Source organism: Coenobita brevimanus, chromosome 26, assembly GCF_032717465.1.
Source record: "Coenobita brevimanus isolate Jiangsu-jjx chromosome 26, ASM3271746v2, whole genome shotgun sequence".
Classification (NCBI taxonomy): Eukaryota; Metazoa; Arthropoda; class Malacostraca; order Decapoda; family Coenobitidae; genus Coenobita; species Coenobita brevimanus.
This window is the reverse complement of record NC_136979.1, coordinates 10609648-10624391: the sequence shown is the minus strand read 5'-3', so window position 1 is coordinate 10624391 and position 14744 is coordinate 10609648. Positions and strand designations below refer to the sequence as shown.

At 42.5% G+C, this 14744-nt stretch overlaps 1 protein-coding gene across 1 annotated transcript in view; it reads left to right on the top strand.

The window, feature by feature from the left end:
• LOC145393964 (uncharacterized) overlaps positions 1-14744 on the top strand; it is a 337089-nt gene that overhangs the window by 154685 nt on the left and 167660 nt on the right. Inside the window, exon 7 of the mRNA XM_080267940.1 lies at positions 14226-14419. Coding sequence (XP_080124066.1) covers positions 14226-14419 — 194 coding nt within the window. The remainder of the gene's footprint in view (positions 1-14225; positions 14420-14744) is intronic.

Here is a 14744-nt window from a genome sequence, read left to right as displayed (position 1 = left end):
CCTAGGGCTGGGTGAGGAGTAGCGACGTCCAGACTACCCAGATTTGCCCAATCCAATGGACCACGATTGCATTCGCTCACCATTCAAGCCCCCGGAATCGTGGCCATATCTGATACACCAAAAACATTCACCATGTACTGTAGCTTCACACAAACATATGAGGCATTACCCATAGAAAGGGTCCAACACGCCACAAGTAAAGTTTGCCAGAAAATGCACTCAAAGTTCGGCAATATTCACATGAGTATAACTCAGCTAATTGATGGGCTAGCGCCTTCATTTTTTTTTTTTTAATTGAAGCTTGATATGTCTACTTTTTGACTATGACAATGCTTTAGTGGTTATTAGTTTAGAAATTTTTGTTTATTATTATTAATGATAATAATAAACAAAAGAAGAAGGCATATGGTGAAGGGTTGGCGAGTAGAGGTAGAGGAGAAGATGAGAGAGAGAAGAGAGAGGTATATGTGAGCAGGAGAAGGGAGGTTAAGAGACTGGTGAAGGAGAGTAAGAAGAAAGTGGATGAAGAGTTTGGGAGGAATCTGAGTGTGAAATGGAGGGAGAGTAAGAAATTGTTTTGGAAGGAGGTAAAGAAAGTAAGGCAGTGTGAAAGGGGAAATAGTAGGGGAGTGAAAGATAGGAATAATAGATTGTTGGTGGAGAAGAGAGAGAAATTGAGGAGATGAAAGGAGCACTTTGAGGATTTGTTGAATGTAGAGAGTGAGAGCAGTGTGAGTATAAGTGGTTGGGGAATGGCTCGGAAAAGAAGAGATGAGAGGAGGCAGGAAGAGATCAGTAGGTCGGAAGTAGTGGGAGCGATGAAGAAGATTAAGCTGGGAAAGGCCCCAGGAATTGATGGAGTGTGTGGTGAAATGCTTAGGTATGGGGGTGAGATTGTTGTGGAGTGGATATGGAAGTTGTGTAGATTGGCTTGGGAAGAGGGAAGGGTTCCAGAGGACTGGAAATCAGGTATAATTGTTCCTCTGTACAAAGGAAAAGGGGAGAGAGAAGTATGTGGTAACCATAGGGGTATTTGCCTTCTTAGTGTGACTGGTAAAATATATGGTAGAATACTCATTGATAGGGTTAGGCATATGACAGAGGAGCTAGTTGGAGAAGAACAAGGGGGATTTAGGAAGGGAAAAGGGTGTGTAGATCAGATATTTGTTCTAAGATGTTTAGTGGAGAAGTATCTAGAGAAGGGAAGGAAAGTGTATGCTACCTTCATGGACTTGGAGAAAGCTTATGACAGAATAGATAGGCAAAGTATGTGGAAGGTATTAAGAATATATGGAGTGGAGGGGAAATTGTTGAGTGCTGTGAAGAGCATGTACGAGGGAGCTAGGGCTACGGTGCGAGTGGATGGTGAGCTGAGTGAGTTCTTTGATCTCAATGTGGGACTGAAACAGGGGTGTGTGATGTCTCCATGGCTGTTTAATATATATATGGATGGGGTTGTAAAGGAGGTGCAAGGTAGGGCAGTGGATGTGGGGGTGGCCCTAATGAATGAGGGTGAGATTTGGAAGCTTCCAGTGTTGCTGTTTGCTGATGATACAGTATTGTTGAGTGAAGATGAATGGGAGTTGCAAGGTTTGGTGAATGAATTTGGGACAGTGTGTAGGAGGAGGAAGCTGAAAGTTAATGTAAACAAAAGTAAAGTTATGGTGTTTGAGAGGAATGAAGTCACAGAGTGTGCAGTGAGGTTGGATGGTGAGGATATGGAGAATGTGAGTGCATTCAAGTACTTGGGTAGTGTGATGAGTAAGGATGGAACTTTGGGGGATGAAGTACGTGAAAGGGTACAGCAGGGAAGAAAGGTTGTTGGTACACTGAAAGCAGTGATGAGAAATAGGGAGGTGAGTATGGAAGTTAAGAAGTCACTGCATGATGGTATTGTGATCCCTACCCTGACGTATGGAAGCGAGGCGTGGACCTTGCAAGAGGGGAACAAGTCAAGAGTGAGAGCAGTGGAAATGAGTTACTTGAGAGGAGCATGTGGAGTGATGTGGAGGGACAGGTTGATGAATGAAGAAGTGAAGGAACGATGTGGGGTAGATGTGGATGTGGTTGAAAAGATTAGGAGAAATACACTGAGGTGGTTTGGACATGTGGAGAGAATGGAGAATGAAAGACTGACTAAGAGGGTGTATGTAGGTGAGGTGGAGGGAAGGAGAGGGAGGGGTAGACCGAGGATGAGGTGGAGGGATGGAGTTGAGAGGTATATGAGGGAGGGGGGGGTGAGTTGGGGGGAGGGTAGTCAAATGATGGGTGACAGAGTGACTTGGCGGCGTTTTGTCTGTGGCCACCCTTTGCGGGATTAGGGCGTCGGGCTATAGGTAGATAGATAGATAATAATGCAATCAGAAAATTAAATCCCGGTGTTTTTTTCTGCTATTACTGAACTATGAGTGCATTTTCTGGCACAATATTGGTTCAAGAATGGTGGTACATGTTAATATGCATATTAATGATAGTGTAAATAACAATAATAATAATAATAATAATTCATTCATTCATTGCCAGACGCCATGTATCCCAAATGGGGTGGTCAAGGCTTAGAGTTAATTGTTTTACAGGGAGGGGCACTAATCCTCCACCAACCCCACTTGACACGTAGGGAGAACGTTAATAATAATAATAATAATAATAATAATGATAATAATTATGGTAATTATTATTGACAATGAAGATGCTAAAATGGAACCTTGAGTGCATTTTCTGGTACAATATTGGATGAAGAATGGTGGTACATGTTAATAACCATGCTAACACTGGTGTAAAACATAGTAATATTATTATCAATAATAATAATGATAATAATGGTATTATTATCGAAGATGAAGATGCTGTTATGGAACCTTCAGTGCTGCTGCTGATGAAGCTGTGTAATCCGTCTGTATGTTATTGTCAGTCCAGTCATTATTACTGTTTTTATGCTTTGACAGCCACTCTGTTTAATGAATAATAATAATAATAATAACTGTAATATAGTTAATAATAATAAAGATATTATTATTCAAGATGATGATGATGATGATGAACTTTTATAACCAGTCTTACCCCCCTCTGGAAGTGACGTAACCTCCCCACCACCTCCTACTCAACCCATTCCACCACATGTCTCGCTCACTTGATGGAATAGGCTAGTGTACCCTTCCTACATGCAGGCTGCCCGGGCCGATGGTGGTGGCGGTTGATACGGCTCGTTTGTAGTTTTTTTTTTTCACCGAACTATAACCCTTACTTCCAGTATAGGAACTAGCTTTAAACCACTAACAGTGCATAAAGGAAGAGTTGTTCTGTGGTTTTATGCAATAAAACGGTTTTGAACATAGGCGGCGCGTTGGACCCTTTCTACAGGTAACCCCTCATATCCGATAGAGTCAATCCGGATGTTGTTATGTTAAAAGGGATGCTAAATCCCTGACCATCCGCTTCTCCTCACAATATTCATCCAGCCAGCTCAATCTCTTGTCAGTCCCCTAGCCTCAGCGACTTCCAAACCCCTCTTCCCCTCACACTCATTCACCATATCCCCCCACCTTCTTCTTGGCCTGCCTCACCCCCTCCCTCCTTCAAATTTGCTAAGATATACCTTTCTCACCACTCTATTTTTATCCATTCTCTCCACATGACCATGCCATCTCAGTACACACTCTTTGATTCTGGTGTCCACAGACATCCTTACTCCATATCTTTCACGAATCACATTATTTTGTATCCTATCCACTCTGTACTCCACATACATTCCTCAGCAGTCCCATCTCCACTACTCTTGCTCTTGACTTTTCATTTTCATACCACACCTTTATGTAAGTCTCATGCAGCTGCAACACTCAAGCCTCTGTTTCTTATCAAGGCCTTCATTGCACCAACTACTTTCCTTCTTTGAGTTACTCTACTTTCCACTTCTTCTGCACATTTTCCTCTCTTTTCTGTCATTGTACCCGGTTACTTGAACTCTCTCACCAATACCCGTCTCCCTCCATTTGCTGTAGCATCATGCTGGGAGTCACCTTCTCTCTCAACAACCATCACTTTACTCTTTCTACATTTACTCTCAAGGCACGACACTCACAGACATCAGCAAACTCTGCACTAGTCTACCAACTTCTTGTCCGGTATTTGCAAGTAGTACTGTATCATCAGCATACAACAAATTTGAGATATATCATCCATCACCATTCATTACCAGTGCCATCCCCCTTACCATTACTCATGTTTTTACTTCTCTCATCACCCCATCCATGTATATTTTGAACAACCATGGGGATGTCACACAACCTTGTCACACGCCTACACCGATCGTGAACCATTCACTTAGATGCCCATTTACCCTTACACATGCTTTTCTCCCATCATAACTCTTGACGGCACCTAGCTTCTTACCACTAACACTGTACATGTGTAGAATCTTCCACAATCCTTCTCTGTCTACTTTGCTGCATGCTTTTTCCAGATCCATGAATGCCATAAACACCTTATAGCCCTTCTCGCAAGCTGACTCCACTATCTGTCTTACTGCAAATAATTGATCCACACTTCCTCTGCCACTCCTAAATCCACCCTGTTCATCACTCATTAGGACTTCTGCTATCTCATACTTTCTCTATAATAATTCTTCCATATACCTTCCCTACCACACTCAATAAACTTATGCCACGATAATTCTTGCACTCCGCTCACCTTTGTTTTTGTATAGGGGTACAATCACAGCCTCTTTCCACCCTGCTGGCACAGTTGCAATCATCCATTCCTTTCAACAAGCATTTCATTCCACTCTCTCCACTACAGTTAATCATCTCTGCATACACCTCATCAACCTCAGCTGCTTTCCCATTTTTCAGCTGCTTCACAGTGCTCTTCACCTGTGCAAGTGTCACATTTCCTGGCACTGCATTCCTCTGCACACCCCCAAAACCACTCATGTTTACAGTCGCTCTGCTCTCTGTATTCCCAGTCATCGGGTTTACAAAATATTCTTTCTGTCTGGTCCTTACTTCATCCCCATGGATTAATAATCTAACACGTACTTCCTTCACACCTTCATGTTCCTTTATGCTTTCACTTCAACATTTCCACACCTCTTTCCAGAATAACTTCTTATTGTCAGAGTAGTTTTCATTCATTTTTCTTCCTAGATCATCATTTACCTGCTTCTTTTTCCTCTTTACTAGTCTCTTTACGTGCTTCTTGATCTCAGTATGTTCAGTTCTTATTTCAATTGAACTCCTACCCTGTAACCACTCTAGGCACTTCTTCCTCTTTTTCTCCACTGCCCTCTTAACCTCCTCATCCCACCATGCAGTACCTTTCTTCTTTGTTGATACTCTTGCCACACCACACTGCTTTAGCATTTCTAACTAAGCAGTCCCTATATGCATTCCATAGGCTGCCTGGATCCATTTTATTCCAGTTCAGCGATTCTTAATCATCCCCTACTTTGGTCTTGTATTCATCTGCCATTTCTTTGATCCTCAGGATCCCGACTTTCAGTCTTTCTTCCTGACTGCTCCTCTCTCTCCTGATCCACCTCACTCCTCTCCGCTTGATCTTGCATGCCACAATCATATGGTCTAACACAGTGCTTCTCAAACTATCTTATGTGGCGGACCGGCATTTTTTTTTTTTTCAATGTGCAAGCGAAGCAAGCCAATCCAAGGGCAGTCATCATTGACGTAACAAGTCTTCCCAGTGTGCCATTGACCAGTACCATATTTGTGCCATATAATTAATTGTTTACGATCCGAGACATTCGTAGTAATATTCATTTATACAGGAAAAATATAATGAATAGATAATAAAAGTAAGTTGACCTTTTTTTTTTTAATTTTAAATTGATTTTGTAAACAAGTAATTCAATATTACAATATAAATAAAACCATTATTAACAAATCAAACTAGCAAAGCCTTATGAACAAATATAAGCATGTGTATGAGTAATAAAACGAAAAATTATAATGAATAAAGTAGCTTGAAAATTATATATTTTTCTTATTTCAAACCCCAATGAATAAATGTTAAAATACAAATTTGAAAGGAATAGGTAACATCACTGTTTTGCTGTTCATCATATCGCATTCGTTAGTTGGATAGCAATGACTTTTAACATGAGTAAGTAAATGAACAATGTAGCCATAATAATACAAATCTCCGCGTACCGGTAGACGATGGCTCGCGTACCGTCACCGGTACGCGTACCACACTTTGAGTAGCACTGGTCTAACAGACCTCCACATTGTCCTCTCACAGCCCTTGTATCAACAGCCATTCCCAGCATCGACTTCGCTATGAGCATGTAATCAATCAGGCTCCTTTCAACACGATCCCCCTTCCCTCTATACCACATATATTTATGTGCATCTTTATTTTTGAAATACGAGTTACAAATGTACAATCTCCTTTCCTGACACATATCCTTCAGTCGCTTCCCAGTATCATATTTTCCTGCTACTCCATTACAACCCATTATGTTATCATCAGGACCAGTGCCTACTCTTTCATTCATATCACCCATTGCAATCACTTTATAGCTCATGGGCATTTCTGTCACTGCTTCATCCAGCTCATCCCAAAACCCGCCTTTCTCACTTCTGTCCCCACGTGGTGCATACGCTACAATCACCACCACTTTCACCTTCTCAAACTTGAACTTGACATACATACACCTTGAGCTGACACATTTGTAATCTCTCATTCCATTCTGCCACACCTCATTCATCAACAAAGCAACTCCTTCCTTGCATCTTCCTTGCCCATTCGTGCCCAATCTTGTGCATTTCACATCCTCCCACTCCTCCATTTCACACCATTTCATCTTTATTTCACGTAATGCCATCACGGCATATCTCACACTCTTGAACACATTCACCACTTCCACCCTCTTGCTCTCCTCATTCACACCTCTTACATCCTACATGGCCATGTTAATCTACCCATTTGGTTGGGGCCCTGGGCAGGTATTAGGCCCTCTGATGCTGTCTGAAACAACTGCCATGATTAAGTGCTTTTAGACAGGGGAATCTGGGGGACACTTAATCCGGCCAAAAACACCAGTTATATGATTACCACCCATTGTAGTAAATGGATTCCTGTGTACAAGAAACCATTTGGCTTGTCACTCAGTGTAGAGACCATAAGGCATCCCTACATTGAGTGAGTGGACGATGAGCATCACCATCCACCACTTTGTATCTCACGTAAATGCTGTGAGAAAACAATTATTCCAGAAGAGAACCACTCTGTGAAAGGCTTATGACAGAATAGATAGGAAAGGTATGTGGAAGGTATTAAGAATATATGGAGTGGAGGGGAAATTGTTGAGTGCTGTGAAGAGTATGTACGAGGGAGCTAGGGCTACGGTGCAAGTGGATGGAGAGCTGAGTGAGTTCTTTGATCTCAATGTGGGACTGAAACAGGGGTGTGTAATGTCTCCATGGCTGTTTAATATATATATGGATGGGGTCGTAAAGGAGGTACAAGGTAGGGCAGTGGATGTCGGGGTGGCCCTAATGAATGAGGGTGAGATTTGGAAGCTTCCGGTGTTGCTGTTTGCTGATGATACAGTATTGTTGAGTGAAGATGAATGGGAGTTGCAAGGTTTGGTGAATGAATTTGGGACAGTGTGTAGGAGGAGGAAGCTGAAAGTTAATGTAAACAAAAGTAAAGTTATGGTGTTTGAGAGGAATGAAGTCACAGAGTGTGCAGTGAGGTTGGATGGTGAGGATATGGAGAATGTGAGTGCATTCAAGTACTTGGGTAGTGTGATGAGTAAGGATGGAACTTTGGGGGATGAAGTACGTGAAAGGGTACAGCAGGGAAGGAAGGTTGTTGGCACACTGAAAGCAGTGATGAGAAATAGGGAGGTGAGTATGGAAGTTAAGAAGTCACTGCATGATGGTATTGTGATCCCTACCCTGACGTATGGAAGCGAGGCGTGGACCTTGCAAGAGGGGAACAAGTCAAGAGTGAGAGCAGTGGAAATGAGTTACTTGAGAGGAGCATGTGGAGTGACATGGAGGGACAGGTTGACGAATGAAGAAGTGAAGGAACGTTGTGGGGTAGATGTGGATGTGGTTGAAAAGATTAGGAGAAATACACTGAGGTGGTTTGGACATGTGGAGAGGATGGAGAATGAAAGACTGACTAAGAGGGTGTATGTAGGTGAGGTGGAGGGAGGGAGAGGGAGGGGTAGACCGAGGATGAGGTGGAGGGATGGAGTTGAGAGGTATATGAGGGAGGGGGGGGTGAGTTGGGGGGAGGGGAGTCAAATGGTGGGTGACAGAGTGACTTGGAGGCGTTTTGTCTGCGGCCACCCTTTGCGGGATTAGGGCGTCGGGCTATAGATAGATAGATAGATAGATAATTATGTATAAAAAACATCCACAAAATAGTTTTTGCTTACCAGCTCTGCATAGTATATTACAGAATATACCTAAATATATTCAAGAAATATTTTGCATAAGTGATATACTGTAGAATCATTTTGATGATAAGAGGAATTTGGTGAGACATGCTGAGGATTTTGGTAATGAATCAGCTTGAATTCAAACTTGTGATCATCCTGATAGGAGTTGCACCCTGTTTTCCAAGGTGCTGGATCTGGCCCTGAGGCATACATTTTAAATATGAATTTTTGGTATAGTAATGTATTTATGTTAACCACATCACAATTTGACATCTCTTGTATTTTACTCTTTTTATTTTCATAGGCTTTTGGTCAGCATAGGAGAAACTTGAACTGGAGGAGTCAGATATAGTCTTGATTAACTCTCATGCCTAGAGATCTCTCATAAGTTAAATAAAATCATCTGCTGGTAGCAAGAACAAGAAAATACATCATTAGATTCATTTTGTTTCTTCATTTGGTTTATAAAGACTCCAGCATGCTTGCATGGATCAACCTTGGTCAGGTAATGGTGGCTGTCCATGCTGCTCAATCTCTGGCAGCCTACCTGTTCAGTCCCTTATTCCTGAAGTCACAGTCTATGACCTTTAATTAGGTCTTTTTCAGTCTGCCTCTCCCAACCCTACCCACATGTTTACACTTCTCACTTTCTGCACCCAATGGTCATCCTCCATCCTCTCCACATGCCCAAACCATCTCAATCTACCTCTCATCACAACACCAGTACGCTCGTCCCATCCTTCTTCTTGACTCCTCCATCGTAAACCTATCCTTCCCAGGTCATGCACTGAAGGACACTCTGCACATCCACTTAATCCTTGCCATTGCTGTATGATTGAGCCTGTGAATATCCTCTTCATTTATTGCCCAGGTCTCACTACCATACAGCATTACACTCCTAACATATGCTGCATACAAAGATTCTTTAGCATGGAGGGAGAGCCCCCCCAATGTTAGGAGAGGCAACAGCTACCTGAACTTCTTCCAACCACTCCTTACTTTAGCCACAGAGCTAGCTCCAGCCATAGCTCCAACACATAACATGTCTTTCAAGTAACAAAACTCTTCCACACACTCAAGAGACTCACTAGCAAGATTAATCCTTTCATTCTGACAATTTCCACCTGCATTCCTTGACACACCATACACATGAAATCAACATTATCTTGTTGTCTGCATCTAATACGTCTGCATCTCTTATTTTTTTATTTATTTATTTTAATGCAAGAAAGAAGGAACCAAAGGCCAGGAGCCCACAAACCGTTCCTTCCAAGAAAAAACAAAAACAATACAAAAGAGAGCCAAATTCAAGATCCGTTCATTTCGAGATGCCCACATATCACAAACACTGAACAAGATGGAATTGTTTCTCACGCTTTTGTGACACACTGCACATGATCACTTCCCCCTCTTCTTTGAAAGTACTGCCACTAACCGTAGATACCACCACCTTTGTTTTATCTGCATTTACTTTCAAGCTCTTGTGCTTCATACCATCTCTCCACATCCTAAATCTTTCCTCCACCTCCATTTTGTTCTCTGCAAACAACACCAAATTATCAGCATACATCTCCCATGGGAGTCCATTTCTGAAGTCATGTGAGAGGGCTTCATGCACCCTAAACATTAAGGGGGCTCAAGATTGATGCTTGATGTGCATCATCATTCACGGAAAAAACTCATCACTCAATTCTTTGTTCACACTCACCTGGGTGCAAGCACTCACATACATAGCCATAACCACTCTAACCAGCCACTTCTCAATCCCAAGCTTTCTCATTGCCCACTTCACCCCCTCCCTAGGAACTCTGTCAAAGGCCTTCTCCAAATCAACAAAAGCAAAGAACAAATCTCTTTTCTTTCCTATATATTTTTTCTGACACTGTCAAACAATTAATATGGCATCAGTGGTCCCCTTGCCTGCATAAACCCAAGCTGCTTCTCATCAGTATTAACTCTTTCTCTAGTCATACCTTCTAGAACTCACTCCATTACCTTCATTATTTGGTCCAAAAGTTTTATGCCTTTATGATTTCCTCTTTCCATGTCATCACGCTTCCCCTGGTATGCATATACAGTCACATGCTTCAGTCAGTTATCTTGGACAAGACACTCATATATAATCATATTTATTAAATCAATAACTAAATTCACTCCTGTATCTTCTGAGGCCTTCAGCATTTCATCAGCCAACCCAGACACACCTGCCACCTTCCTTACCTGCATGCCGCCTATTGCCCTGCTCACAGTAGCAGCAGCAATCAAAGGCCAAGGGCCAAACGCCGGATCCGCTGACTCCAAACCTTCCCTGTTCCAGCCAAGCTCCTCATTCAGCGACCAGTTATAATGCTCATTCCGGGCATCTTCAGTATCCTCGCTGTTCACCACCACCGTTCCTTCATCATTTTTCACATACTTCTTACCTGTGATATCCCTGTTTTCCCCCTTCAATTCAGTTAATTTACCTCTTTAAATATCATGTTCTTCCTTTGAACATTATTTAGGTCATCCAGTAAGTCTGTGAGGTTCAGATTTTGTCCTGCATACCTCTTTTATATCCCTACACTGAGCAGTCAAGTATACCACTTTGTTATCCCTTTTCCATTCCTGGAAACACCTTCTTCTCTCCTTAACTGTGGTTTCTACATGCTCATCCTACCACCATGTTACCATATGTCTTGGGGGGGGGGCTCCTTATCCTTCCACACACAGAGTCAGTAACTCTCAGGCAGTTGTTCATGAGAGCTCTGTACCATTCATTATCAGTTTTGTCAACAGCTTCCTGTTCAGCCACCACTACTTATCTTGCAAAAGAAGGCATCCCATAGTGCTTGGTTTTTCAACTATCATGTTTTCCTCCTAGATGCATAGGTCCCCCCTCTTTATCACCCACTCCTTAAGTACCATGTCACATGCCAATAATTTGTGTTGCTGCACACACCCTTTGTTCCACGTACCTTTGACATCCCTCACCTCTCTCCTATCAGCCCTCCTAACCAGGAAATAATCTATCTGGCTACCATTTCCCCCTGACTCTCTTTCTGCCTACAGTATAATGCATGTTGCTCACAGTCATGTTCATTGCCTCCCCAAACTCAAGTGTCCTTGTCCCTTCCTTTTTCTCGTACCATATGCACATCCCCCGTGTATTTTTTCATATCCTTGAGCTGCCTCACCTACATGACCATTTAAGATCCCTTCCAAAACTGCAATCTCATCATCCCTCATACCACTTACCACATGTATTAAATCATCCCAGAATCTGTCCTTTTCTCCATCACCCATGCCGGTTTGAAACATATACTGATATTGGTGAAACTGTGAGCCTTCCGAACAAACTTTTAACAAATTCACGGGATTAAAATCACGTATGAGCAGGGTTGGGACCAGATTCCTGAAACCCATCCTCTTGACATTCCCCTGGATCTTCAGTAGGATGCAGTATGTGGTACACCCCTCCACAGCATACATGGCTGTTTAGAGTGGGGATGTCAGGATACAGCTGGAATCACTTTAAGTCAGTAACATATATTTTATTCTTACCAGCCACAAATTACATTACTGTATTTAACTAGGCCTTGACATTTCAAGTGGGAGGAGTTAGATACAGTATTCATTAGCCTGCACAACATTATTCCAGAGTTGAATAAAATGGTTTAGAGGTACAGTCAAGTCTCCTATGGTGCAGACTTCTATGCCACGGTAAGTTCCCAGACCCCCAAAAAACAAACCACGTGCATAAACTACCTATGGCGCGGGTGTGGCATGGTTTGAAACGTGTAGGTAAATTCCACTGGCGGTGCGCTCCCCTGTTTGTAAACAAAGAAGATGGTGACCACTTCGGCTCCATACTACAAGTGCTCCAACTGTGGACTTTTTTCTCTCTCTTATGAGGAGGTTAAACTTCACCAAATTCATTGTGTTAGGTAATGAATCATTAAAGATTCTTTGGGTATTGTGACTAGTTTATAGGTTTGTTCGTAAAACTGCTATGAACAGGTTAGTGACAAAGCACCTATCTCTGAGCTAAAATGAAGTATAATGCCTCCCATCATCATCATCACGTATAGAAGAATGATTAATAATGTGTTAAATGCGAGTTTTGTTGATGTTTGAGCATACAAACTTTATCAAATAAATTTCTTCAATCGGTGCTTGACACGGCAGCCTCCGCCATCTTCATTGTTTTGGTCAATCAGCTGATCTGTGTCTACTTGGCCAAGCTTGTTTTCGCTTGATCTTCAGCGCGTGGTATTGCCCAAGTAGAAACGAGGCTGATCACCCTCCCTTTTTTTTGCCTGTTTTTACATGTAATACATGCATTGATTAATTGCATGATTGTGTGCATGTGTAAAGTGGGAAAAAATGGGGAAGAGTGGGGTGAAAAGGGGGACTTTGGGCATAGGCGGTGGCTTAGTTGGTAGAGGGGTTGCCTGCAGTCCTAACAGGCCCAGGTTCAAATCCCCACTGGGGCAGGGAACAGTTTAAGGATTTGAGGTTAAATAAAATCAGACTTGACTGATCTACCAGGAGACCCGCCGACATGTCATAAAAATACTCCCACTAATTTCAATACACCAGTCCTGTATGATAGTCCTAGCATGTATTCAATATGGACGGTGGGTGTTAGCGCTGAAGTGGTGACATGTAGAGGTGTATGGAATGTAGGAGGACTACTGGGCCTTGGGAGCAGGCTGTGAAGCCTATTCCCAGAGTTGGACACGTTAAAAAAATCCAGAACCAAATTCCATATTTCCCATAGGTAAAGTTATTTGTATGGCACGGTTTTCAATGGCACGGGCGCGGTGCAGAACCAATTAGCTGCGCCTTAGACGACTTGACTGTAGAAAGAATTAAACTTTCTATCTATAGCCTGACGCCCTAATCCCGCAAAGGGTGGCCGCAGACAAAACGCCTCCAAGTCGCTCTGTCATCCACCATTTGACTACCCTCCCCCCAACTCACCCCCCCCTCCCTCATATACCTCTCAACTCCATCCCTCCACCTCATCCTCAGTCTACCTCTCCCTCTCCCTCCCTCCACCTCACCTACATACACCCTGGGGGGTAGGGGGGGTTTCAAGAATACTCCCCCAGTATCCCTGCTTGTCGTACGAGGCGACTAAAAGGGTTGGTGGTGGGTTAGTGCCCCACCCCGTAAAAAGAACTAACTAAAAAAGCGAATAAGAATTAAACACAAAGATATATTATGGGATTGAAGAGTTAATGAGCAAGTGTTATAAATACCATTGGACTGAAGGGTTAATAAGCAAGTGTCTGAGTAACATGACATCCCTCATCTTCATAAAATCATCAGGGAGTTGCCAGAATGAAATGCCTGAACCCCTGCCTTATGGAGAGTTAACTGGAAGAGAAGCATTTTAGATAGGCTCGAGAATAAGTGCACTTAGATAATACATTATCCGAATTATCCACTCCATTTTATTTCCTTGTGCTTTACCTTGTCCCTCTTCAGTCTTTTTCTTAATAATTATTCAATGAAGACAGATTCAGCAGACCTTTTTTAGTTTGCACTTGTCGTGGGCAGAGATAGAACAGTATACAATACAGTACAGTGTGTCCTTGTTATAAGTCACCCTTTTTGATGTGCTCTTAATTCACCGTAAATTATAGAAAAGTTGCCCATTAAATTTCTACCACTTCCTGTGAAGCTAATTTTCCAGTTTACAGCAGCAATTGCAAGGAAAAGTTGTGATGTATTGGAACATCCATAACTTACAATGAGAACTGCATGTATAGTAGTGGGTACCATATAATGTGCGGTATTGGTGAAGACCTAACATTTGCCTCCTACACAGATACATCATGCAGCAGCAGTATTGATGGAGGGTCAGGTGGTTGCAGCAGTAGTGTACCAGTCATCCCCTATAAGGAGCTGGAAGAGGCCACTGCCCTTTGGAGCCAACATCACTTGCTTGGCCGGGGAGGCTTTGGCGCAGTCTTTAAGGGCACCTGGAAGAACACAGAGGTTGCAGTGAAGCGAATTGAGCCGGTAAATATCCATGATGATTCATTGCTAGTGGATTAGATTAATGAGGGGTCAGCAGTTGGTGAAGATGATTTTATGTAAGTCAGGAAAGACCCTTTTACTGAATGGGTTAACAGAAGCTGTGTCTAGCACCTGTACTGTATTTTGAAAATTCTGTCATGTGCTGAATAAAATAATATGACAGCAACAAGAGTGAAATGAACATTACATCCTAGAGCTGAAAGAGTTAACAGATGAGGTAAGCTGGGGCGGGTCTTGGAAGGCCCTGATAGCCACATTCTTACTATCCTCTCGTCACCTAAAGTTTGGGCTAAATTTACTGTCTCTG